This window comes from Podarcis bocagei (genome assembly GCF_964188305.1).
Source record: "Podarcis bocagei genome assembly, chromosome: 9".
In the NCBI taxonomy this organism is placed as follows: domain Eukaryota; kingdom Metazoa; phylum Chordata; class Lepidosauria; order Squamata; family Lacertidae; genus Podarcis; species Podarcis bocagei.
The window spans coordinates 70,708,020-70,733,554 of NC_138134.1; the positions used below are offsets into that span (position 1 = coordinate 70,708,020).

The window sequence follows — 25,535 nt, forward strand, 5'->3', positions numbered from 1 at the left end:
TTTCTCTGCAAGGTCAAAGGAAAATGGAAAAGCCTCCCCATTGTCTTTTCCTTCACAAAATCCTGTCTTAAGGGTATGTCTGTGTATGTGACCTGGCTCAGGAACTAAGTATTTGTCATTACAGAAGACTGGCCAGGCTCCCCAGGGTATCCAATCAAGTAACCATTAACAGGTAACCTGCCAGACAGGAGATAAACAACGCACTCAGATTTCTGTTGTAGACCGTGTCACGGCTAAAATGGCCGCTGTTTCTTTAATGCGAATAAAGCTGGGTCAGCATGACTCAGCGGCCTGCAGCAGGTTGTATATATAAAGTGAGAAATGTTAGTTTGTTGCTGAGGCTGGTGTTTAGGTTGGTTGGTTAGTGCTGGTGTGTATAGTTATTCAGTCGTGTTTTGCACAAAGACTTTTAAGAATAAAACTCTGCAAGGATATTCTCGTGGACTCTTTTATGCAGACAAGGGTCCGAGGACCAGGCTGAAGAGACAAAGGGAGGTCAGAACCCTTTCCTTCTTTTTTTTGCTTTTTACAAACACTGACAGACCACCCTTTCTGTGATGTAGGTATGATGTATGGAGGGGTGGTCTTGAGCTCCAGGGCAGGGAATTTAAAATGTTTATATAAGGGCAGGCACACCTTGGTTCTGGGACCTCCTCCACTCTCCTGTGTCTAAAGTGAGCACCCTGTTGCAACAGTTCAATAAAGATCAGTCTGAGGAAGGTTTCCCAACCTGCCCTAGCATGCTGTGAGTGGATCGAGACCTTCAAGGTTTCCTCTGCTGGTGTTCTCAGGTTACCTCCTTACAGCATAAAAGGCGGGTAAATCCTCTTCGTCCCTGCCTGTAGAAAATTTGCTGCTGTGAATGAACCAGCTCTGCAGAGTTCGGTTGCCACAACAACCAAGCCCTAACACACCAAGCACACATGCTTAACGGCGCTCAGTTGTCTCCTTTCTACCGGGAGGCAAAGATTTGCTGCTTTGTGAAAACTCTGAAGCCAGCCACCCAATGTTGCAATATTTGCACACGTCTTAGGTGCCAGATTTTGTGTGGAATTTTGCTACTTTCACCTGCTGGTATGTATTCTTCCAATTGCAATTTTAGCTAAGAACAGTTGTAGTTCTAAGAAAACATACCCGGTCTAAGCCCCATAGAAATATGGCCTGGGGTTGTGTGGTAAATTCCATCTTTTTACATTGTAAATATAATCTACAAACTTCAGTTTGATACTGCAAGTTTGGTGGTTGGAACCATGTATGTATTATTTTTATTTTTATTTTTATTTTTATTTTTATTTTTATTTTTATTTTTATTTTTATTTTTATTTTTATTTTTATTTTTATTTTTATTTTTATTTTTATTTTTATAAACATAGTGTTGTTGTTTTCCAGATGCAAGGAGAAAATGCCCTTTAAATGCTTTCAAAAGCGTTCCCTTAACAAATCCGGGCTTTTGGATTCCTTAAACGGCCAGCGCTGGCGTTTCCTGAAAAATGGCTTGGACGATTTCAGGGACGGTTTCCCTCCTCCTTGTGACAACATTGTCATCCGACGCCCAAAGGAGCTCACCCCTATTATTCTCCCTAGTAAACCTGAGGACCCAGGCAAAATGCAACAGAGGGCCAAAAGGATGCTGACCAAGCCCCAGACGAAGACCTCCAAAATCAGCCCAAATCTGCAATCCAGAAGGGACTACATTGCTCAGATTGAATATTGCCTTAGCCAGCACCCCTTAGCACTATACCCTCATCTAGAAGAAAGCATTCCCCCAGAGGTAAGGTTCAGTATTTGTGCAAAAATTATTTCAGCTAATACTGAAACAAATCTAAAGGGTTGTCAAATGAAGATATGGTAGCCATCTGCAAATATCTTAAGGGCTGTCACATGGAAGATGGATGAGGAAGTTTCTTTTCTCCTGGTTAGGACTCGAACCAATAGCTTAAAGTTACAAGAAAGGAGATTTCCACTAAACATTGGGAAGAATGAGGGAGGATTTTGGTTCAGGTCACATAGAAAGGCAAATCTACCTAATGCACACTTCCTGCAGCAACACATGAAATGAAACCCACTTTGACATTCACACAACACATGGTAAAACTACTATTTTCTTAATTTTTAAAGGCAGTTTTCTGAACAAGCAATGTGTAGAAAAATGCATGTACAGTGGTACTTCGGGTTACAGACGCTTCAGGTTACAGACTCCGCTAACCCAGAAATAGTACCTCAGGTTAAGAACTTTGCTTCAGGATGAGAACAGAAATGGCATAATGGCAGCGAGAGGCCCCATTAGCTAAAGTGGTACCTCAGGTTAAGAGCAGTTTCAGGTTAAGAACGGACCTGCAGAACAAATTAAGTTCTTAACCTGAGGTACCACTGTACTAAATGTATGCATAAAAGTGGGTCTGTTAATTAAAACGGCATGCAAAAATGCATTATACAGTATTAGGCAAAGTCGTATAGAAAATTGTATACATTAGGAGAAATTTAAAGCAAGCTGCTGACAAATATTAATGAGGACTCTTCTTAAAAAATTGCAGACAGATGTGGAAATGTGGAGAAGATTGGAAAAATAAGAAACTGAGAGAAAATCAACTTGACAGATTTGCCTGTCCCTAATTGTGACACAGGCTGTTTCCAGCTCACTTGTTTATTGCGCATGCATCCTGATCAGTTTGTGGGCAACTTAAATGACATTGTGTTGAAGCAGGCACTATCCACACTTTCCATTGCCTTTTTCTATCACTTTCCTTCTTGCAAACAGTCTAGTCCTTTGGGGAAGTGGGATTGTTTGCAAGAGCTACAGGTCACATTTAATCGCACAGCTTAAATTTGCTGGTATTTGATTTGGATGATGATATTATAAAGTTATATTCCCTCCTTCTACCCAAAGGGGCACAGGCCAGCGAATGAGAAAACATCTAATCACAATTTGCATGCAAAGCAAGATGCTTTACCACTTAGATTTCACCACTGAAGGGGAGTTAGTGAAAGGAATAATCTGCTGTGCACCACCGACATTGTTTGCTATATCTCTCACCCGATACCAACAGGGGATTCTCTGTAAAATACAAATGAGAGGAACTTCCCTTTTCGGGCTCTCACACCTCACAAATATGGTTGAGGAACAGGGTTCTTACTGCAGGGGACTTTTACTGATGTTTCAAGAACCATGCTCATAATAGACTGAAGCCAACCCAAAACTGAAGCCATCACTCCCTTGGCGCAGTTTGTGGTCCAAACTGAAAGGCTATCATTATTCCTATGCATTTTCCTGAATTTTGTTTATAAGGATCATAGGCCCAGCTCACAATGAGCTCCATTATTTCTAATGCATTTCTGAGAAGTTTCCTTACATCTACGCTTGTTTGTAGAAAGAAGTTTTGGCAGCTTCCAAATGGGATTTTCTTGTGGTCCTGCTCACAGATGCAAATATTTCCCCACCAGCAGCAGCAACTGTAGAATGTTGTTGGCATCAAGATGCCAGCCTGTATTCCAACCCTCATCTAATCAAGGTTTGCCATTTCCTTGGAAAATCCCTTAAATTTCCTTTTTAAAAACATAATACAGTGGTACCTCAGGTTCAGGTTACATATGCTTCAGGTTACAGACTCCGCTAACCCAGAAATAGTGCTTCAGGTTAAGAACTTTCGGGCTCCGGTGGAACGGCAGCAGCTGGAGGCCCCATTAGCTAAAGTGATGCTTCAGGTTAAGAACAGTTTCAGGTTAAGTACGGACCTCCGGAACGAATTAAGTACTTAACCCGAGGTACCACTGTACTCACAATATCCAAATGACCATTGCATATACCAAGAGTCTAATGACAGTCCCATGGCAGAATATCAATGTTTGGCAATTATAAGGCCCACAGTGGCTAGAATAAAGATTAAGCATCCCCTGTTGCATAATTGCTGATTTGATTCATCTATATTCCCCAGCAGAACTAAGAGAGGGAATTGTACAATTTTCATACTACAGATTGATTCTATTTCTTTAAAGACAACAGACCAAAATTTATACACCATACTGGTGGCTGGATCTTACATTAGATAGGGATGGGAGAGTCTGTCACTTTTGGTTTCTCTCAGTTTCTCATTTTTCCAGTCTTCAGTTTTCCACATTTCCGTATCAGTTCATGAATTAAAAAATATATCCTCATGAAAATTCAACAGCATTTAGTGCAAATGTCTCATGACATCCACATGTTCTCTGCTGTTTCCTCTAATATACAACCTGAGGCAGAATTGCAAAATATGTCCCCGTCACCCCAAGGTGGTATATATATCACCAGAGGCACAAAATCCCTTCCTCCTGAGATAGGGTTACCAGATGTCCCCGTTTCCCAGGGACAGTCCCTGGATTTGCGAATAAGTCCCTGGACAAATTCCATCCCCGGAATGTCCCCGGATTTCATCTAATGTCCCTGGGAAATGCAGCAGCGGCAGTCTCAGCAGCCCGGAGCAGTTGGCTCTGGCTGGGTTCAGGAACTGCTTGGAAGTCCCCATGTGATGGTGGTGCAGGGGTTCTAAGATGCAGCTTCCGGGCTGCCTCCCCCTTCCCTGACCCCAGCAAGTAAGCTGTGAAGGGAGGCTTCATGCTGCCTATCGGAGCAGCCTCCCAACTCCTACTGGTGTGCAAGCAGGAGCGGGGCAGGGATCTCTCAGCTGTGAAGGGAGGCTTCACTCTGCCTATCAGAGCTTGCGTGCAAGCAGGAGGGGGCAGGGATTTCTCAATTAGGCAACGGGAAGCCTCCCTTCCCAGCTGAGGGATTCCTGATGAGGAATGTAGGAAAAAGAAACAAGAGCTAAATAGATTAGCAAGGCAGACTAGACAATTGGGAAGTGAAATATGGGTAATAGAAATGGTGCAACAAGGAAGGAAATACAAACATTTGCTAAAAGTAAAAATGTGCTTTGTTGCAAACAACTTTGCCAAGAACTGGAACAAGCTGCAGTTGGGAGCGATACAGTTAAATTCTGGGCCTTAGTAGCATAAAAATCTGAGCAATGGAAAGCTGAGGTTGATGCACATATTATGGCTGGTAAGTGGAAGGTTTCTTTTAAACAAGTTTTTAATTCACAATTTCTTAATGGCGAAGTATATTCTGACATCTCTCCCCCAGAATTGAATGAAACTGATCTGTGAACTCCTTTCAAGGTCAAAGAACTGATAAATGCATTCAAATTGTCTTACTAGGTACAAAACTGAAACATCAAGCAGAAAACATTGCTATGCATTATAAGTGCCACTTAATTTCCATATCGTGGTTCCCAGGTCTATCAGCATGCCTGGGACTGTCCCCACACGTCCTTGGTCCAACGCATGTAGGAGGTCACACTCCAGGCTTGCTGTTCTCATCTGTCCCAGGAGAGGGTGATCTAGCATTGATGACTCATTCTCATGACTCATCATAATAGTGTCATGCTTGGACCACTTACTCTGGTAAGGTTCATACTGCCTTCATCATCCATCCCTGCATTGGTGGTGAACTTCTATCAAATATTTCCTATGGTGATCTCCACATTTCCTATGATTGTGCTGTAGTGCAATCAATTTACCCTTAATTTTTAAAAAGAGTTGTCCCCAAGGGGTGCCAACTTGGAAAAATATTGGGTTGGGCAGGTACATCCCGTCTCACATAATGATGAATGGCAATGCCCAATAAACAGCAACATCCTACAACCTGTGTGCAAATTTTGTGCAAATAAACAAAGATGAATGTAATGCATCACAGACGAATTTTTTTCTCTCCCAAATTTTAAGGGGTACATGAATGCTTTTAAATAAATAAAAGTAAAATAAAAGCCAGCGACTGATCCCTCAACGAGGGCTGGCTCAAATGTTGTCCAAGGAAGCCACACTCTTGTTCCATTTACACTGAGAAATTATTTCTGGCTTGTTTTATTCTTAGCTTTTCAAGGAAGTTCTAAGCATCCTGGACCCAGAGATGCTTCCGATGAATGAAGACGTTGTTGCTGATGCTGACATTACACAGGAGCACCCAGTTCCCTCTGCAGTTCCGTCTCGGTTGGAGGACAAAAGAAAGAAGCAACCAGGGGCCATGCTCATTGGCTGGTGAGTGTCAGGGATCACACAGCAAAAGAGCATGATGGGTCGCTTCTGAAAGGATGAAGGTACTGAAATAATGATGGCGGTGGTGGTCAGGAAAATATAAGTACCATATATAAACCAGAATTCCCTGAATGCCAAGATCCATGTTTGGGGCAGGTTCTTACACCAAAGGAGAACCCCAGCAGAGAATTAAAATCATGAAATAAGTGGCAAAGTAAAGCAGGGAAATATAGGCTGTTCATCCTTTAAAATATGTCCTTGTGAGTTCCAAAATTTCCCTCTTCCCCTAGCATAGAAAAAAACCACGTTAGGTATCTTAAAATTTGTTTACTTACAACTTCTTCCAATATTAGTTTCAAACGCTTTTCCTTATAGCAGTCAGAAAAAGCTGCATAGGCAGTCATACCTGGCTTAATTACAGTGGTGAAAGTTCCTAATTATTGGATAGGATTGGAACTCAAGAGTGGCTTGTGAGAGCCATGTGGCTAAGCTGGAGCAAACGGTTTAGTCATGCTGGCCACATGACCCAGAAAGCTGCCGGTGGATAAACGCCGGCTCCCTCAGCCTGAAGCGAGATGAGCGCCACAACCACATAGTCACCTTTGACTGGACTTAACCCTCTAGGGGTCTTTTAGCCCCCCCCCCCCACTTTTTTTTTAACAAGTTCTAGTGTTATGAGAGAGGGAGAAAAAACTTTTTTCTATCCATATACTCCCTGCAATGCATTTTTTTTAAAAAAATAAAATTCTATCATCTCGCTTCTTACTTGCCTTTTCTCTAAATTAAAACACTGTGAGGACATGTGACTCATTTATGCTTTTAAATATATTTTTTAGATGTTTTACATTTTATTTTAAATTGTATTCTTTCACCGCTTTGGTGTTTCCTGCCTTGCCCTTCCTCCTTGAGAGGAAAGGATAATGAAAATTTAACAAACAAACAGGGGAATGGGTTGCACCGTTAATGGTTTCGTTCTGCAATTGCTTCCAGCAGCAAGGATCCCAAAGGCAAAGACCCTTACAAGTGGTTCACTAAAACAGAAACAGCAGCAAGAGAAAGAGAGGCCAGGATGAACTATGTCCCTCCCGTTGGTGAGAATGTGAAACAAGCTGCGAAGGAGTTCTGCAGGTGGTTTGATTCTCTGGTGAGCGAAATAATCCCTGCATGCAATCTTGCTGAAAGACCAAAAGTAGGTTTTATGCTATAGATTAATGTCTCAATGTTGCATGTGGGGAACTGACTTGTCCAGAAGGTCTGTAACTGTGGCAGAGCATTGCATACATTGCAGAAGGTCCAAAGTGACCATATTTTTCACTCTATAGGACGCACTTTCCCCCTCCAAAAATTAAGGGGAAATGTGTGTGCGTCTTATGGAGCGAATGCAGGTTCCTTGGCTTCAGTGATAGCAACGCGAAGCCTCTGGAGCGCAGAGGCCTGGAGAGCGAGAGGGGTCGGTGCGCACCGACTCCTCTCGCTCTCCAGGCTTCAGGGATAGCTGCCTGAAGCCTCCGGAGTGCAGCGGGAGGTCCTGCTGCGCTCTGCAGGCTTCGGGTTCCTTTTGCTGAAGCCGGGAGAGCAAGACTCTCCTGGCTTCAGCAGAGGGAGAGTTGCGCAGCGCCCCCTCAGCCAAGCGGGAGGAGAAATGGAAGGGGCTCCGTTTCTCCTGCCGCTTCGCTGAAGGGATGCTGAGCAGAGAGGGGGAGAATTTTTTTTCCTTGTTCTCCCCCTCTAAAACAAGGTGCGTCCTATGGTCGGGTGCGTCCTATAGAGCGAAAAATACGGTAAATTCCCAACATCTCCAGGTAACACTGAGAAATACCTCCCTCTCTGAAACCCTGGAGAGCTACTGCTGGTCAGCGCAGAAAATCTTGAGTTTGATGGACCAATGGTCTGACTCAATATAAGGCAGCTTCCTTTCTTTCCTGTTGTGATTCTGCACTGGGGATAAGTGAATCTGACCATTTCTGTTCCGTGTTATTTTCAGACCTTTTCATTCCATTTTCCCATTAATCTGTGGGTTTTAAAATTACTCTCAAATTTGTATTTTCTCTCAGAATATGCAATGTTTGTATTTGCATTTCCTGCCATGTTTTCCTGTCAAAATTGATGCATTTCAACTTTAGCAAAATCCAGAACAGTTTAAGCTCCAGCCTGAGAGGTGTTGCTCATCAGGTCATATCAGTTGGAGGAGGAGGAGAGGACCGGGGGGTGAGGAAAGAGCTGTGAGTGGAGGGGCCCCCTCTCCCCACCCTTTGGAGCCCCTGGGAAGCTCAACAAACCTGCTGTAACTGGACCTGGGTGTGGAGAGGGCATCTGAATGGGACACAATTGTGGGCAGCTCAGGGGTGGAGCAAGGTGGGTGCGGACCGCGCCAGGTGTCATCACTGAGAGGGGTGACATTCGGCCCTCCACCTGCCCGTGACTCCTGCCTACCCCGAACCATTGGGGCAAGGGGGGAGTTGAGCCACTTTGCCAGCGGCCTTTGGTGGCCCTCCCCCCTTTGTTTTGACAGCCCCGCGCTCCCGGGCTGCTGGAGGAGGCATGCAAGCAGGCAGGGAGATGACGGGAAGGAGGCTGGTGAGCAAACAAGCGGGGGGGGGGGTGGAGGGAAGGAGAGAGGCAGAAGCTTCCTCGGGTCATGACCCAAACCCTGTAACCCCAAAAAATGCTCAACAACTTCGGCCAACACCAAGAAAACTAGCGCTAATACACCCAGGAACCTCACCAAAATGCTGGAGAGGGTGCACCTCCACAGGCACATACCTCCACATGTGGTGGGAGTGCCCCAAAGTCTAACTATTCTGGACAACAGCCACACGAGAAATATGTAAAATAACTAAGCAAGTTTTAGACATCACCTCAGAATTGGCCCTACTAAACATCTTCCAAGACAACAATGCCCATTTACACCATAAAGAACTCATAACCTACCTACTTTCAGCAGCCTGAAACACCATAACCAGACACTGGAGAGACCTGTCAGGAGTAAGCATGAACCAATGGTACCAAATAGTATGGGAAACAGCCCTACTAGAAAAATTAACCAGTAAACTGAAACTGACACGGGGACAAACAGAAGAAGACGCCTTCACCCCGGTATGGCTCCCCTTTATCACATACACAGCCCAACAGGACAGTGACAATAATCCACCAACAGCATACAAATCAATATGGCTAACCTGATCCAAAACACCCACCCACCCACTCCACTGACACACGAAAAAAAAGATCACCACAGCCAATCACAAGCAAACAACCACACACTAGGCCAACCCCAACCTCTCTCACCACCAAAGGAACACAAGTGAACAACACAAGCAACGCTGACACCAAACCCTACATACATTAATGTCAGGGAACTGCCATCGGAGCTAGAGGCGGAGGGAAGGCTCCAGAGGGATGCCGGAGAGGGTCCCAGTAGGGAGAGAGGCAGCCCATCTGCTGGGGAAGGAAATCAGCGTAACACCAGTGGAGAAGGGGGGCAGATGGGGGAATCGGAGAGGAGGCTCCAAGACTCCTCGCTGGAGACCAGCGGAGAGAGTACGGGTACTCCGTTGCCCACACCCTCCCTGCGCAGAAGATGTCCGCACAGGGAGAGTAGGAGGAGACTTGGCGTCAAACAACTTTTATGCTGGAAAAGGTTCAAGAAACGCCCACTGACGGATTCTGCCAGCGACTGAGACAGTCACGATGCTGGAGGCTGTTCAGTCAGAAAGGGTTTAACCAGGTAACCTCGCCAGCAGTGGCGGCAACTTACGCACGAGCAACCCCTAAATCCATTACAATTAAGCATAATAGAAACAGCATCACCCGACCCCACCCCCACCCATCTTCCCTCCCTCCATCCCCTTTTTTTCTCTCCCCCTAATGTCTCAACAAATGAAACGGATTTGTAAAAATATTACATGGAAAAAATACGAGAGACATTACACTTACTTTTGTAAAACAAGAAAATCTTTAATAAAAAAGAGAGAGAGAGAACAACTTTGGTCAACCCTCCCCTAAAAAAAGCTCAACTTTGGTCAATCCTTCCCTAAAAATGCTCAACAACTCCTGGAAGTGACAATGGATAGATCACAGCCAGTATTTTTATACTGTGAGTAAATTGCAGTCTCTTGGGAGTCCAACTAGATTTCAATGTGGGGTGTGTTTGTGACAAGAAATTTTCCGCACTGGGTACCACCTGACCTTGCTACGCCACCAGGGCAGCTGAGGAAGCAATATCCACCTTGGGCCTGCCCATAGAAAACAAATCAAGAGTTTCAAATTAGGGTGATGTCCACCGTTTCCAGCATCTCTTCTTGTTGTGAGACTTTTGTGGATGAGCTAAGCGTTTGTTTGGGCCTTGGCAAGAACCTAGAGGCTGAGAGGGAGGCTGTGTCAGAAGGAAAATGAATTGATACCGATTTTTATATTCAGTAACTTTGTATTAATGCAACATTTGTAGTCTTTTAAGTTGTCTGCTGTTGCTTTAGTTTTTTTGTACACTGCTTAGAGATATTTTTAACACATTAAGCAGTGTATAAATTAAATAAATTATCTAATATCATGTAAGGAATTTAAACCTTCTCAAAGCATACCTGGGCTCAACCGGAGATTTTCCCAGCGTTAAAGGGAATCCACTTTTGTTTATTTTAATTAATGAATGAATTAATTTTTTTAACTGCTCTTCATAAAAACTCCTATCCAACTACTAACCAGGCCTGATCCTGCTTAGCTTCTGAGATCAGATGAGGTCGGGCGTGTTCAGGGTACTAGGGACTGCCCCCTTGACCAGCACTGACTGCAAGTTCTGCTGGGATTGCCTTCACTAAGGAGTTCCCCATAGATCTGAATCCAAACTGGGCCTGCAAGCAGCCATTGTGGGGCTTGCCATCAGCCCCAACCAGCTGATCGATGGGGATCTCCTTAGGTGCAGCTGATCCTTGACTGGTTAAGTTCTGAATCACTAGGAGCCCAAGCTTTTTGTAAGTTGCCCTCCTTACAAGATTTCATGCAGTTAAGACCTAAAACTGATTCTTAAGATTCCTAAAATAAAGATAAAAATTAAATGATTTTTTCCATCAAGCGGTATTTACCAAGGCTAATCTGCAATTGTGAATGGTGAAAATATACTCGAGTTAATAAATATCCCTTTTGTTGGAATATATTTATAAATAATATAAATATAAATATATACCTGTTTTATTTGAATTACCATCCCAGGGTGGAGAGAAATACGACATTGATGAAGCCACCATTATAAGCCTCTTTGATACAAATTACAAAACCAAGCCCCCGTTGTTTGGCCCGATACACGTTGAGGAGCTGAACTATTTGCCTGCTGAGTTGCGGAAGTATGTAGGGATGCCATCTCCCCAGACCACCCTGAGAAGCGATGCTCAGCAAGATAGCCATTTCAAGGTAAGCGACCCTTGGGTTCCTACGTTTAGCCATCTTGCAGTTGCCATGCTGTTCTTTGGGATAAAGCAAAGAGCTCTGGCAAAGGAGTGTTTTAATCTGCTTCAGTTGCATAGAACTGAAGTGCTCTAATCCCTCTTGCAAAAGGGTGACAGTCTGGAGCAGGGGTCAGCAAACCTTTTCAGCAGGGGGCCGGTCCACTGTCCCTCAGACCGTGTGGTTGGCCAGTCTATATTTTTGGGGGAGGAAATGAACGAATTCCTATGCCCCACAAATAACCCAGAGATGCATTTTAAATAAAAGCACACATTCTACTCATGTAAAAACACCAGGCAGGCCCCACAAATAGCCCAGAGATGCATTTTAAATAAAAATACACATACTACTCATGTAAAAACACGCTGATTCCTGGACCATCCGCGGGCCGGATTGAGAAGGCGATTGGGCCGGATCTGGCCCCCAGGCCTTAGTTTGCCTACCCATAGTCTGGAGGCACCCAGTGTTTGAGATGCCGTTTAAAAAAATGCAATTAGACATGAGATTGTTTTCATATTATTATTATCATTCAGGAATCTTGTCAATCCAAGTCTGAGAAGATCCGGTATGGTGCCTGGTACCTGGACCCAAAGATTAGGAAGAAACAGAAACCTTTAGAAGATCCAAAAGCAAAAGCCAGAAGGTCCAGGAATTCAAAGAGGGCATTGGGTGAAAAGGTATTGCCAAATATTTGGGGGTGGTGGTGTGTGTGTCTTCTTCCAAGTGAAAGACTCCGCATCAGTCATGCAGTCAATGAGAGAGTAACATTGGGATGTATAATAATAATAATAATAATAATAATAATAATAATAATAATAATTTTATTATTTATACCCCGCCCATCTGGCTGGGTTCCCACAGTCACTTTGGGCGGCTCCCAACAGAATTAAAAGCACAATAAACCACCAAACATTAAAAACTTCCCTAAACAGGGCTGCTTCCAGATGTCTTCTAAAAGTCTGGTGGCAGTTGTTCTTCTCTTTGACATCTGAAGGGTTCCACAGGGAGGGTGCCACTACCGAGAAGGCCCTCTGCTTGGTTCTCTGCAACTTGGCTTCTCACAGTGACGAAACCACCAGAAGGCCCTCGGAGGAGGACTTCTGTGTGCAGGCTGAGTGATATATATCACGTATGTAGACAAGCATGGTCAAACCAGGGACCTACAGTTAGCTGTCACAAGATGTATGAATACTGGGACCTTAGGATGAAAGGTGGGTAAAAATGATGATGGTGATGGCAAAATGGGACCAGAAAAGTGAACACAAAGGCAGCGGCAGCATCTCAGCCGCCTTCAATAGTATATCTTGGTCTGATCTGTGCTCAGATACATATTACCCCCTCCTGCAGAATCCCTAACAATTGCAGTTAAGGCTCTCCCCCTAGTGGACTTAATTTGCACATCTGTTGGCTGCAGCCACTCCAGGAGGACCTCAACAGATTAATGGCTATGTAGTGCCTTGTAGGTCCAAGTTGTTTAGGGCTTTGTGAAGGTAAAGGGACCTCTGACCATTAGGTCCAGTCATGGATGACTCTGGAGTTGTGGCGTTCATCTTGCTTTACTGGCTGAGGGAGCCAGCGTACAGCTTCCGGGTCATGTGGCCAGCACGACTAAGCCACTTCTGGCAAACCAGAGCAGCACATGGAAACGCCGTTTACCTTCCCACCGGAGTGGTACCTATTTATCTACTTGCACTTTGACGTGCTTTCGAACTGCTAGGTTGGCAGGAGCAGGGACCGAGCAACGGGAGCTCAACTCGTTGCGGGGATTTGAACCGCCGACCTTCTGATCGGCAAGGCCTAGGCTCTGTGGTTTAACCCACAGCGCCACCCACGTCCCTAGGGCTTTGTAGGTCAAGATAAAATCCTTGCGCCTGGTTTGGGAGCTTATATTGGCATCCGAGGCACTTAATGCCATTGAACTTAATGGGGGCTGTTGCGAATCATGACTGCTCTGACTGCATAGCCCTGCTCATAATGAATGCTTAGCCCCATCAGGCCAGTGTTCTACTTTTGGGAGCCCTGGAAACACAGATAATACATTTGTGTGTGTTCGCACTCAGTGGAGGGGTGAGGGAAAGGGAGAGACGCAGATGGGGGGAAGAAGAAGAAAAGAGCTGGGGTGAGGGAAGGGAGGGGGGAAATAGTCCCTCAATGTGCATTTCCCCCCCCCTGCCCATTTTTTTAATTGATTTTCCACATTTATCACAAATAAAACATAACACATCACACAACCAAGAAAGACACAATAAACTAAACACCAAAGAAAATTAATGTTAACTACCTAAATCTCTTTATATTGGTGACTGGCTTCCTCGAATCCACTCTAACTGAATTTCATTATATCACCTGTATAACAGTTCTCCAAATTCATACTTCTCATAATATTAACTCCTTTCATTTACTAACCTCTTCACCTTTATTAATATTCAAATCCTTAATATTAAATGCCACATATTCTTGTTCTACTCCTAGTCCTATTTATTACTTCCAAGAATTTTCAAATTATCTTATCTCACAATATTTAGCTAGGTATTCTTTAAATTTCTCTCAATGTGCATCTTAACATGCTTTGGTTTGGAATGACTTTCCAGGATATGGAGATCATGCAGCTTCATGGAACGTACGCTTTTAAGGAATTCCTTGAAGGAAAAGGCTACCGGATCCCAGATGTAAGGCTTAAACGCACACATTTGTTATCAGTGATCAAGAACAAGTTTGGTTGCTCGTTTTCTATATACAGTGGTGCCTCGCAAGACGAAAAGAATCCGTTCTGTGATTCTCTTCATCTAACGGTTTTTTCGTCTTGCGAAGCAAGCCCATTGAAGGATTAGTGGATTAGCGCTATTAGCGGCTTTTAGTGGCTTATCTGCTGATCGGATCAGCTGATAAGCGGCTTAGCGGCTTAGAAAAAGGGGGGGGGGAGGGAAAAAACCAGCAGGAACTCGCAAGACATTGTCGTCTTGTGAAGCAAGCCCATAGGAAATTCGTTTTGCGAAGCACCTCCAAAACGGAAAACTCTTTCGTCTAGCGAGTTTTCCGTCTTGCGAGGCATTCGTCTTGCGGGGCACCACTGTACTGAGGCATTGTTTTGGGGGCTAGAAAATGCTTCTGAAAACCTGTCACTGGGAATCCCAAGTCAGGACAGCAGTATTTATATTGTGTTCATTAAATTCGTATACCGCCCTTCATCCATAGATCTCAGAGCGGATCACAACATATAGGGCCTAGGACCCTCGTACCTACGGGACCGCCTCTCTTGGTACGCCCCACGGAGGACCTTACAGTCTACAAATAATAACACCTTGGAGATCCTGGGCCACAGAGAGATTAGGCTCACCTTGACCAGGGCCAGGGCCTTTTTGGCCTTGGCCCCGTCCTGGTGGAACGCTCTGCCACAAGAGACCAGGGCCCTGCGGGATTTGACATCTTTCCGCAGGGCCTGCAAGACGGAGTTGTTCTGCTCAGCCTGACTCCCCTTTTCTTTTTGTATAAGAGCTAATATGAAAGAGGCCTCCCAGAATTCTCACAGGCCCATATAAGCTCCGTGTAAACACTTGGGCTGATGAGCACTTACTGTTCCCAACCCTAGCCCTGCGGAAAGCCTTCTAATTAGAATTTGATTTTGACCTGTTTTTAGGAGGTAATTTAATTATTGTTTGATTTTATACTAATGTTACGTATATACTTGATGTTAGCCCCCCCTGAGCCCGACTTTGGCCAGGGAGGGCAGGATATAAAGATTAATTAATTAATTAATTAATTAATTATTAAACTACAATATGAAAAACACAAAATACGTAATAATTTTAAAAATTGTGCTCATCTCCTGCTTAAGGGCTTCTCATAAGCACCTGGTTCCATACTGCGAGAACAGGATGTTGGAACAGATGAGATTTTGGTCCAGCAGAGCTCTTCCTTATGAGGAAGAGGGCCTCCTCATGAGTCAGACCTTTGGTCCATCTAATGCATGTATTGTCGATGTGATGGGATGATGAGCTGCTTGTGCGTAAAATCCAAGTCCCTCAGAGTTTGGTCTAGTCCGCAAACCTCTGTCTGTGACGGAGCGCCTTAAGCATGGCCCCGTCAGTCGCTGGCAGATTCCGACAGTGGTTGCTTTCGGAATCGTTTCCAACATAAAAGCTCCTTAACGGAAACGCGTCTTCTGGACTCTCGGCGTGACAGTTTCCGGCGAGGAGTGGGTGTCCCTATAGGAGGTCCTGAAACCTCCCCACTGTCCTCGCTGGAAGTGTCTCGGAGCCATCCCTCCTGCTCACTTTCCCTCGGAGCCCCTCCTCTCCCCCTGCTGGTGCCCTCTTCAGCTGCTGAGTCTCTCCCAACCTGCGTGAGCCCTTCCACCTCCTGTCCTTCCGATGGCAGTTCCCTGACAGTCAACATCAGGGGTAGTCAACAGGACGGCCTCCAGATGTTGATGGACTCCAGTTCCCACCATCCCTGGCCATTAGCCATGCTGGCTGGCTCTGCTGGGAATTGTATTCTGGGGTGCAGCACGTCGGCACTTGCTGGTCTATACATAGCAGGAGTACCAGCTTGACCCCATGACCATGGGTGCTATGCAGCATGCATGGCCCTGGCGCTGAAATTTGTGGGTGCCTGGCTCCTTCATGGAGAATTTTGTGGGTGCTCAGGCACTCAAGAGCCCCAGGGAGTTGGCACCTATGGCTCTTAGGGTTTCAAAGGGCAGAGGAAATACCATATTGGAGCAGGTGTTTCTCAAACACGGGTCCCCAGCTGTTGTTTGACTACAGCTCCCATCACCCCTAGTCGGCTAGGGGTGATGGGAGTTGTAGTCCAACAACAGCTGCAGACTCAAGTTAGAGAAGAAGAGAGTTTGGATCTGCTATCCCGCTTTATCACTACCCGAAGGAGTCTCAAAGTGGCTAACATTTTCCTTTCCCTTCCTCCCCCACAACAAACACTCTGTGAGGTGAGTGGGGCTGAGAGACTTCAAAGAAGTGTGACTGGCCCAAGGTCACCCAGCAGCTGCATGTGGAGGAGCGGAGACGCGAACCCGGTTCACCAGATTACGAGTCCACCGCTCTTAACCACTACACCACACTGGCTCTCAAACAAAGGAGAAACACAGGATTAGATTGTAGTCACTGGAGTGGCCTTCAGCAACCTAGTGCCCTCCATAGGTTTTAGACTACAGCCCCACCAGCCCCTTCCAGATGGGAGTTGTAGTTGTAGTCGAGAGGTGTGAACGACACACCATAGAAAATAGTGAAGAGCTCCTTTTTAAAAAAACAAACCAAAGTCTGTGTGTTTTGATCCAGTTCTTGCAGCAGATGCTGGCTGTAGAAGAAGCAGCTGGACCAAGAGTGGGGGCCCTGAGACGCTCCAGGAATGAACTTCAGAGGTGTGAAGAGCCCGGAGAAGATTTTGCATCAACAATGGGGAATTAATATAAAAGAACTTATCAAGAGGAAACCTAAGTGAGTGTTGGTCTACTGTAGGCCAGCCTAGTGGTTGGAGTGATTGCCTGGCTGGTGTGGGGGTGAGGGAGGTGTGGGGGTGAGCAAGCTGGTTTTGAGGGGGGGGGACTGGAATTGAGGTTCAATAGTAGGGAGCCAGGGGTCCTAGGGGGGGCAGTGGAATTGGGGAGGGAAGAAGGAACCGGGCAGAAGATGTGGGGTGTCGTTTTAAGGGTTTTCACAACAGCACTTAAAATGAAAGTGTTTTCGTACTAATTAATCTTTTTTTAAAAAAAGGAATCCTCCTATTGGGCAGGTTACTACCATTTTACTAATATTTTAATTATTATCTTCCCCCAAATCTTCCAGCAAAACCTTTCAGAACACTTTAGAATAGATAGATAGATAGATAATTGATAGATAGGTAGATAGATAGATATAGATAGATGATAGATATAGATAGATGATAGATAGATATAGATAGATAGATAGATAGATAGATAGATAGATAGATATAGATAGATGATACGTAGATAAATAGACAGATATATATATATATAGATGATAGATAGATGATGGATAGATGTAGATAGATAGATAGATAGATAGAATTACTAATTGCACAATAGTGCTTAAAAAACAAAAGTACTTCAGCACATATTTAAAAAGTGATGAAAAGGATTGAGAGTTGGGGAAAAGACCCCAGAAATGGTGCATTTTAGGTGAACAGACCCTTCCCAACCGACATGGCTGCATCAAGCCTGCTTGTTTGGGCAAAAATGCAGCAGGCTGTACATGCAGGCAAAATGTAGTAGTCCCACTATAGTGTTGAAAAACCAGTTGCAATTCTGTTTTGCATTTTAAAGCAGAAACGACAGTGATTAGGTAACCACAGGAAACTACTGCTAAGGTCTACTACTGCCAAGGAGCTCAAGGTAGAGTACACAGTACTCCCTTTCTTCATTTCATCCTCACAATAACCCTGTGAGGTAGGTTAGGCTAAGCAACGACTGCTCCAAAATCACCAAGTGAGCTTCATGACCGAGAGGGGATTTTAATCCTGGCCTCCCAGCTTCAAAGTGAATGGCAGATTAGGCATTTATGCGTAACTCGTGGTGCAAAAGGGACGCAGGTGGTGCTGTGGTCTAAACCACTGAGCCTCTTGGGCTTGCCGGTCAGAAGGTCGGCGGTTCGAATCCCTGCAACGGGGTGAGCTCCCGTTGCTTGGTCCTAGCTCCTGCCAACCTAGCAGTTCGAAAGCACGTCGAAGTGCAAGTAAATACCGTATTTTTCGCTCTATAAGATGCACCAGACCACAAGACGCACCTAGTTTTTGGAGGAGGAAAACAAGAAAAAAAATATTCTGAATCTCAGAAGCCAGAACAGCAAGAGGGATCGCTGCGCAGTGAAAGCAGCAATCCCTCTTGCTGTTCTGGCTTCTGGGATAGCTGCGCAGCCTGCATTCGCTCCATAAGACACACACACATCTCCCCTTACTTTTTAGGAGGGAAAAAGTGAGTCTTGTAGAGCAAAAAATACGGTAGGTACCACCCCGGCAGGACGGTAAATGATGTTTCCATGCACTTCCGTGCACTGTTTCTGTCACAGTGTCCCATTGCACCAGAAATGGTTTATTCATGCTGGCCACATGACCCAGAAAAACTGTCTGTGGACAAACGCCAGCTCCCTCAGCCTGTAAATTGAGATGAGCGCTGCAACCGCAGAGTCGTCTGTGACTGGACTTTACTGTCAGGGGTCCTTTACCTTTAACTTTTACATGCTGCAAAACAGTGTAGCTGCAACAAAGAGGACTAATTGAGCATGTCAAAAGGTGTAAACTGCTAGTTGCTTAGTGTCCCCAAAATGCTTTAAGGCTGTAATGAAGGGGTGGTTTTGATTAATTTACATTGCTATAGCTATGCTTGTATTGCAGTTTGAATCCTTTGTAGCGACCTCAGCATTGGGGTTGCCACTTTGCACATGCAAAATAAATGTTTATTGGTTTATTACCTTGTTATTATTGACCTCCAATAAGGGAATGTGGTAATTCCACTAGTCCAGCACCCTAACTATTATATCACACTCCCTCCCGGCTGTGCCCCAGAAGTAATTTGATGTAGCTCCAGTACTTCCAAGGAATTATGCTAGCTTTATGCCTGTCAAAGATGTCGAACGCACAATGTGGAACCAGTAGCGTTTAGTCCCAATAAAATGACTGTGGAGATAATGAAAGGCAATATTTATTGTGACAACATGTAGGGGCTGCAGATGGGGGGGGGGTGGAATTCTATAAACTGCAAGAAATTATGGGGAGGAAATAGTAGGAGATCATTCCGCTAATAAAGACATATTTTTAATTTCAAGCATGCAGGGCAATGTGGGTATGTGTCTACACCACAGACTTCATATGGCTATTTCCCTCAACCAAGAGACCTGTACTTCTGTGTGGGGCATTCAGAATTGCTAGGGATGGACAAATGTGTCCATTTTTGTTTTCTCCAATTCTCATTTTTGCAATCTGAAGCTCATTTCTGCACAATTCCACACCAGTTTGCAATTTTTAAAAAAGAATCCTCATAAAGCAAATTGGATTTCTGAGCGAAGTCCTCCCCTCCAACTGTACGTGTTTTCTTTTAATCCAGTTTCTTTTCAACCCAGTTTCTCAAAAGCAATTTCCCAAGCATAATTTTGTATGCTATTTTCACTAAAACATACATTTATATGTAGATTTTAGCACAGGCCGTGCATTTCTGCATGCGTCATTTGTCTGGTGAACTGCACTGCGTGATTTGGAGACATGCAAATTCTGAAGGGGAGCTTTTTTCGGTTCACGTTATGGAAAATGTGAATTGGGGGAGTTTGCCTTTAGGTGAGAACTGTATCGATTTTCTCCAGCCCAAAGGATCCCTAACGGTGAACCCTCACTGAACTACAGTTCCCAGGATCCCTTGAGGGAAGCTGTAACTGGTACTATGAAGCCGACATAAGTCTCTGTGGTGGCGCAGATCTGCCCCACCATGCCCTGCATTCAGCTCTATAATCTAATCAACATAGCAGGATTCGGGAGTCAAGGCTGTCTGGATGACCTCAGTCTTCCCACCGTTCGAGAACAGGCAAGAGGCCGTGTAGCACTTATTTCTGTCGTAGGTGTAGCAGGGCTGGTCGGGGTCGTTGCACATGCTGCTCTCCCCAGGCGCAGGGTGGTCGTTTGTGGCTTCGCCGTCTGCTGCAGCACATTTATCACAGCTAGAAGACAGGTGGCAGAGGAGGAGAAAAGTTAGCCAACAGATCTGAAATATACTCGGAGTCGAGAGTGGATTTCATGCCCTTTATTCAGCTCATAGTGGTGAGGAGGAATGGAAGTTTCCCCAAAGTATCTGCTTTATATACATTATTTACACAATGGGCTGCACGTGATTGGCTAATTCCGGAATTCTCCTGTAGGCCAATCAGGTTGCGGATTCACTTCCATCTGGAGCTGGATTGGGTGGCTCCTGCAGACCAATCATACTGCTGTATTGTTCTAGGGCCAATCAGACTGCTGCATTCTGAATCCTATTGTTCTAGGACCAATCAGACTGCTGCATTTTGGAGCCTATTCAACTCAGTACATAACAAGATCCATACAAAGAGATTCCACAGGAGGAATAGCCAACGCTCTGCCTTCCAGTTGTTGTTGGACTACAACTCCCATCAACCCCTGCCAGAGCAGACACGCCCATGCACGCTGCTCAAATCTGCTTTGGAGGGTAGGTAAGAGGGGACCCTCTAGAATAGCCTTTCTCAACCTGTGGGGCCAGAGCTCAGGGGTGATGGGAGTTGTAGTCCAACAGCATCTGGGGACCCACAGGTTGAGAACCGCTGCTCTAGAACATGCTTAGGAGGTGGGGGAAGTTCTGTTGTGCAAGTATAAATCCTTGTGCCCATGGGACGCATTAGCTCAGGGTTTCCCCAAACTTGGGTCTCCAGATGTTTTTTATTGACTGACTGACTGATTGATTAGATTTATATATCGCCCTATACCCGGGGGTCCCAGGGCGGTTCACAGAATAAAATCAAGACATAAAACCACAAAATACATAATAAAAATAAAAGCAGCAAACCAATAGCCCCGTGTCCAAAAAGAAACACATTTTAAAAGGGCAAAGGATGTAAATCAGATCAACCAAAGGCCTGGTTAAAAAGGAACGGTTTTGCCTGGCGCCTAAAGGTGTATAATGAAGGCACCAGGTGAACCTCCCTGGGGAGAGCATTCCACAGACGGGGAGCCACTGCAGAGAAGGCCTGTTCTTGTGTTGCCACCCTCCGGACCTCTTGAGGAGGAGGCACACGAAGGAGGGCCTCAGAAGGTGAGGTTCATATGGAAAGAGGCGGTCCTTGAGGTATTGTGCCCCTGAGCTGTTTAAGGCTTTATAGGTCAAAACCAGCACTTTGAATTGGGCCCGGGAATTAATTGGTAGCCAGTGCAGTCGGCTGGGAGTTTTTGGACTACAACTCCCATCATCCCTAGCTAGCAGGATCAGTGGTCAGGGATGATGGGAATTGTAGTCTGAAAACAGCTGGAAATCCAAGTTTGGGAAACCCTGCATTGATGGATACTGCCCTTTCTGCCCAAGGCAAGTGTTGGAGGTGTGTCCAGGGCTGATAGCGCTACATTCTGGATATGACCCAAAGCCAATATAGCCGAGTTGGCACAAGCCACAGTTGGTGCCATCTCGGTTATATGCTTTGTTGCAACTATAACACACTTTTCAGTGGCCTCAACTCTTTTAGTGCAACTTGAGCTTATTGAGATAAGTGCAATCAAGGGAAGCCCTTACAGCTTGGAGAAGTTGTAGACAAATCTGGTTCTCACTGGCGAGGTGGGGTCAGAGATGTTCTCTCTGGTCATCAGGGGAACTCTGGAGAAGGCAAAGAGGAAGAGGAAGTTACAAGCCAGATTGTTCAAATGAAATGCAGGAATGGAAACACAACCGTCATTGCTGCGGACCGACAAGTTCTCTCCCCTTGTGGCCGCGGCAAGACAAAAACACTAGCAAGGGTCACAGAAAGATGGAGGGCACAAGGAGAAGGGGACGACAGAGGACGAGGTGGTTGGACAGTGTTCTCAAAGCTACCAGCATGAGTTTGACCAAACTACGGGAGGCAGTGCCTGGCGTGCTCTGCTCCATGAAGAGTCAGACACGACTAAACGACTAAACAACAACAACAACAATCAGTGAGCCCGTGCAGATGAGTGAGCTCTCTCTCTCTGCAGCAGCTTTGTCATCTGTATGATGTTGTCAAGCCATTGGAAGAGTTTTATGGCTGCTGATAGCAGAGGTCAAGTGTAGTACAGGCATTTCTCCACTTACACGTTACAGTGTGGTGCCGGGAAATAAATAAATCTGTTTAAATGGCAGATGGGGAGTGGAAAAAGCAGGAAAACGGCAAAAATGGTGGGGAAAGAGCTGGCTAATGGCTAGCAATTCCAGGAGCCTTTGCACTGACCTCTGAGGCCTGTGGTGAGTTGGAGCTTGAGAAAAGAGGCTGTTCACAGGCTTTAAAGATTGTGTTCCCCACTATGCACAATTTCATGTATATGTGTGGTACCCAGCAATGTAACCCCCATGTAAATGGGGAGATCCCTGTAGTTGAATGTGTAGTGAGAGGGTCTTCAAGGATGTTCTGAGTCAAAGGAGGATTGGATGTGAGGAACCACCAGAGAGTCTTGTGGCATCTTGGGAGTTCACCCACCACAAATCTGTTGGCGCCACAAGACTTTTCGTGGTTTTCGTTGCAAAAAGACTTAACTGGGCTACACCTGTGAACTGACAAAGTGATTGAAGTGGGGGAAGAGGGAGATCCTAGAGGGCTGTACAGTATTGGTGTCCTGCTTGCTCTTCCGTCTTCACCACAGAAGCTGCTTGAAGAGGAAGAGTGAGATAATCCCGCTCCCCAAATTATAGAAAGGCTATGCAGCCTTTATTCCGCCCCATTCGGTGGTTATGGCTTGGACAGTTGTGTATATGCCTCAGGAAAAGGAGAAACTTTATATGAAGTACCACTTACATGATGCGGATGTTTCTCTCCAGCACTTCCTCTTGTGGGTTGTCTTTGGAAGGGACGAATTTTGATGTCACCTTCACACACTGGCACTTGTTATCAACCAGGACCTTCTCTTCATCTTCATCCAGCCCATAATAAGCTGCCCATAAAACACAAGGTTTTTTAGACTGAGGAAGAAAAACGAGAACATTCTCTGGTGCCGATGTGCCAGATGTTTAGGGCGCACCTATTTTATCACATGCACATCCCGGAAAATACGACGCCAACGTAATAATGAGATGCAAAGGGTGGGTTACTGAGTCATACTGAGATTTGCAGCTGAAAGATCCTGGAAGCCAAATTTAGGCTGCTAGGGAGGAAGTTGAAACCCAAGGCTTCAACGTGGCATTTTCAGACTCGGAGGTCTACGTATCTCAGGTTCATCCCTGGGTTATAGGCTTGGGCTGGTTAGGGCTTCTGGGGGCACCAGGTTGGGAAAGCCTGGACTATCTGATAAATATCTGAATTTATGAAGCTGATTTACGCTGGATCAGAACACTGGTCCAATATTTTTTTATTCCAGCTGGTGACACAGCTCCCCTGGGCATTAATTGTTGCAATGCATCCCCTACTTTTATTATTGCACAATTATACAATTGTGGTATTATAATAAAAGGGGCGCTGCTGTGAGGGGGCATGGCTGCAACTGTCATGAAGGGAAGCTGAACGTTTGACTTTGCCACTGCACTACTTTTGCCACCCACTGCTTGGGGTCTCTGCCTTTTGCCCTACCCAGTCGCAATGGGCCTCAGCCTCCCTCCACTGCTGTTGTCCAGCATAAACAGCACAGGAGCCCTGCCAGCAAAAAGTAGCAATCCTGCACTGGCCACAATCCTCTCCACTACACGTCCTCATTTTCCTACATTACTATGGGCCATTCTGGATTCTTTTTCTTTTATCTGTCAGTCTGTATTCCTTCCCTTTCCCATATCTTAACCCCTTAATTCCATCTTACTTTCTGAATTTAATAAGTGGTTTCTACCATGAAGCTGCCATTATCATCATCATCATCATCATCATCAACTACAACAACTACAACCATTAGAGCAGAGTCAGTAGGGACATTGGCAGGAATGCATGCAAACTCCAAGACATATTAAGATTCTAATAATAATAATAATAATAATAATAATAATAATAATAATACATTTTTATTTATACCCAGCCCTTCCCGGTTCAGAAAACCGGGCTCAGGGCGGCTAACAACAAATTTAAAACACTTAATTGATGCAACAAAAAAACAGCATAAAATACAGTATAAAACTTGAATAACAATAAATTCAGAATTCAAAAATCAATTTAGGGGGGAAATCCATCCAATAAACATTAGATGATCACCAGGGCTAGCTGGCTAAATTAGTCCTATTTGGGCCAGCGAGGAGACCAGGGGAGAATTATAGAAAGCAATGCACTTCTGGTTCGGAGGCATCACTCATGCCAACCCCAAAAACAGAAAAAATGGATACTTTAGCATTACTGAACACCTGGTGATCCCCATTTCAAAACACAGCTCTGACATTGTAAGTATATCTAATGCACATTATAGATTACCATAACCCTGATTTCAGAGCAGCCCAGTAGGATAAAATAAGCATCCTTTTTACTTTTAAAATTTTCAATCTAGATACAGTACCACCTTCTAGGTAAGAATTTTAGAGCCAATTAAAATAGTGACAATTCTTCCCAGCACAAAAGCACTTTCTTTGCTTAAAACATTGTATCTGAGTTGCTTTCAATGGACAAATGTTGCATACCTGTTCCAAGAATAGCTCCCCAAAAGACAGCCAGGGTTCCACAGAGGATCCAGTAATTCTTCATTCTCTCTGCCTGCCTTCAAACACTCTCAGAGTTGTGCCTCTCTGCCAAAAAGCAGTCTGTGTGGCGGTGGCAGCCTGAGTTTCCTAAAAACGCCTACCTAGATTGCAATCAAGTTGTGCTAATGGTGGTGCAAAACACATCCGGACAGAATGAAACCACAAACTAATGGTGGTTTACTAATCAGGGAGGAAAACCCCGTTCTTCGAAAACTCTGCTGGTGGATAGGTTTACAACATCTCTCTCTCTCTCTCTCTCTCTCTCTCTCTCTCTCTTTGAACTTGGGTTTGCAAGACACATAAAACACATATAAACATAAAACACACATATGCAGGGAGAATAGAGAACTAAAACAGATTAGACTGCAAGAGTATTCTAAGAAGTGCGATGCTTAGGTTGTTTGCCTCTGGGTTAAGAAACTATCAATAAAATATTATTGTCTGGCAGTGATCTGATGTCACAAGTGCTTCTGAGGAGGTGATGCTGTGTGGCATAGAATGAATTTGGCTTCACTCCACTCCTGGCAGACTAAATATTTTATATCAGGGTTAGGGAATCTCAGGCCTGAGGGCCAAATGTCTGGCCCCTGGGACACTTTGTCCGGCCCCTGAGAGTCTCTCCAAGCCAGACCCTCTCCCCAGCCACACCCGTTACCAGCCTCTCTTGAGCATTTTTGGATTATTTATTCGCCTGGGCATT

At 45.0% G+C, this 25,535-nt stretch overlaps 2 protein-coding genes across 4 annotated transcripts; one reads left to right on the forward strand and one right to left on the reverse strand.

Moving 5' to 3' along the window:
- The first annotated feature begins 868 nt into the window (after positions 1-868).
- Positions 869-17,358, forward strand: LOC308594265 (protein FAM47E-like). Of its 3 annotated transcripts, none has more exons than XM_081207212.1 (8): positions 869-1,074; positions 1,390-1,771; positions 5,906-6,069; positions 7,057-7,210; positions 11,272-11,469; positions 12,036-12,179; positions 14,094-14,244; positions 14,583-15,129. In XM_081207212.1, exons 2-8 carry the CDS (start codon positions 1,403-1,405, stop codon positions 14,612-14,614), a joined length of 1,212 nt encoding a protein of 403 aa, XP_081063338.1. In that variant the 5' UTR covers positions 869-1,074; positions 1,390-1,402; the 3' UTR covers positions 14,615-15,129. The 3 variants fall into 3 exon arrangements, with proteins under 3 accessions (XP_081063338.1, XP_081063336.1, XP_081063337.1); XM_081207210.1 differs by lacking the exon at positions 14,583-15,129 and adding an exon at positions 16,797-17,358 and having other exon boundaries at positions 875-1,074; positions 14,094-14,171; XM_081207211.1 differs by lacking the exon at positions 14,583-15,129 and adding an exon at positions 16,797-17,357 and having other exon boundaries at positions 879-1,074; positions 7,060-7,210; positions 14,094-14,171.
- A 1,800-nt stretch (positions 17,359-19,158) lies between these two features.
- On the reverse strand, positions 19,159-25,038 carry JCHAIN (joining chain of multimeric IgA and IgM). The gene is made up of 4 exons (XM_081207471.1): positions 24,776-25,038; positions 22,986-23,121; positions 21,755-21,835; positions 19,159-20,180 (listed from the first exon to the last, which is right to left on the reverse strand). The coding sequence occupies exons 1-4, from the start codon at positions 24,837-24,839 to the stop codon at positions 19,976-19,978; spliced, it is 486 nt and encodes a 161-aa protein (XP_081063597.1). The 5' UTR covers positions 24,840-25,038; the 3' UTR covers positions 19,159-19,975.
- Positions 25,039-25,535: the final 497 nt, after the last annotated feature.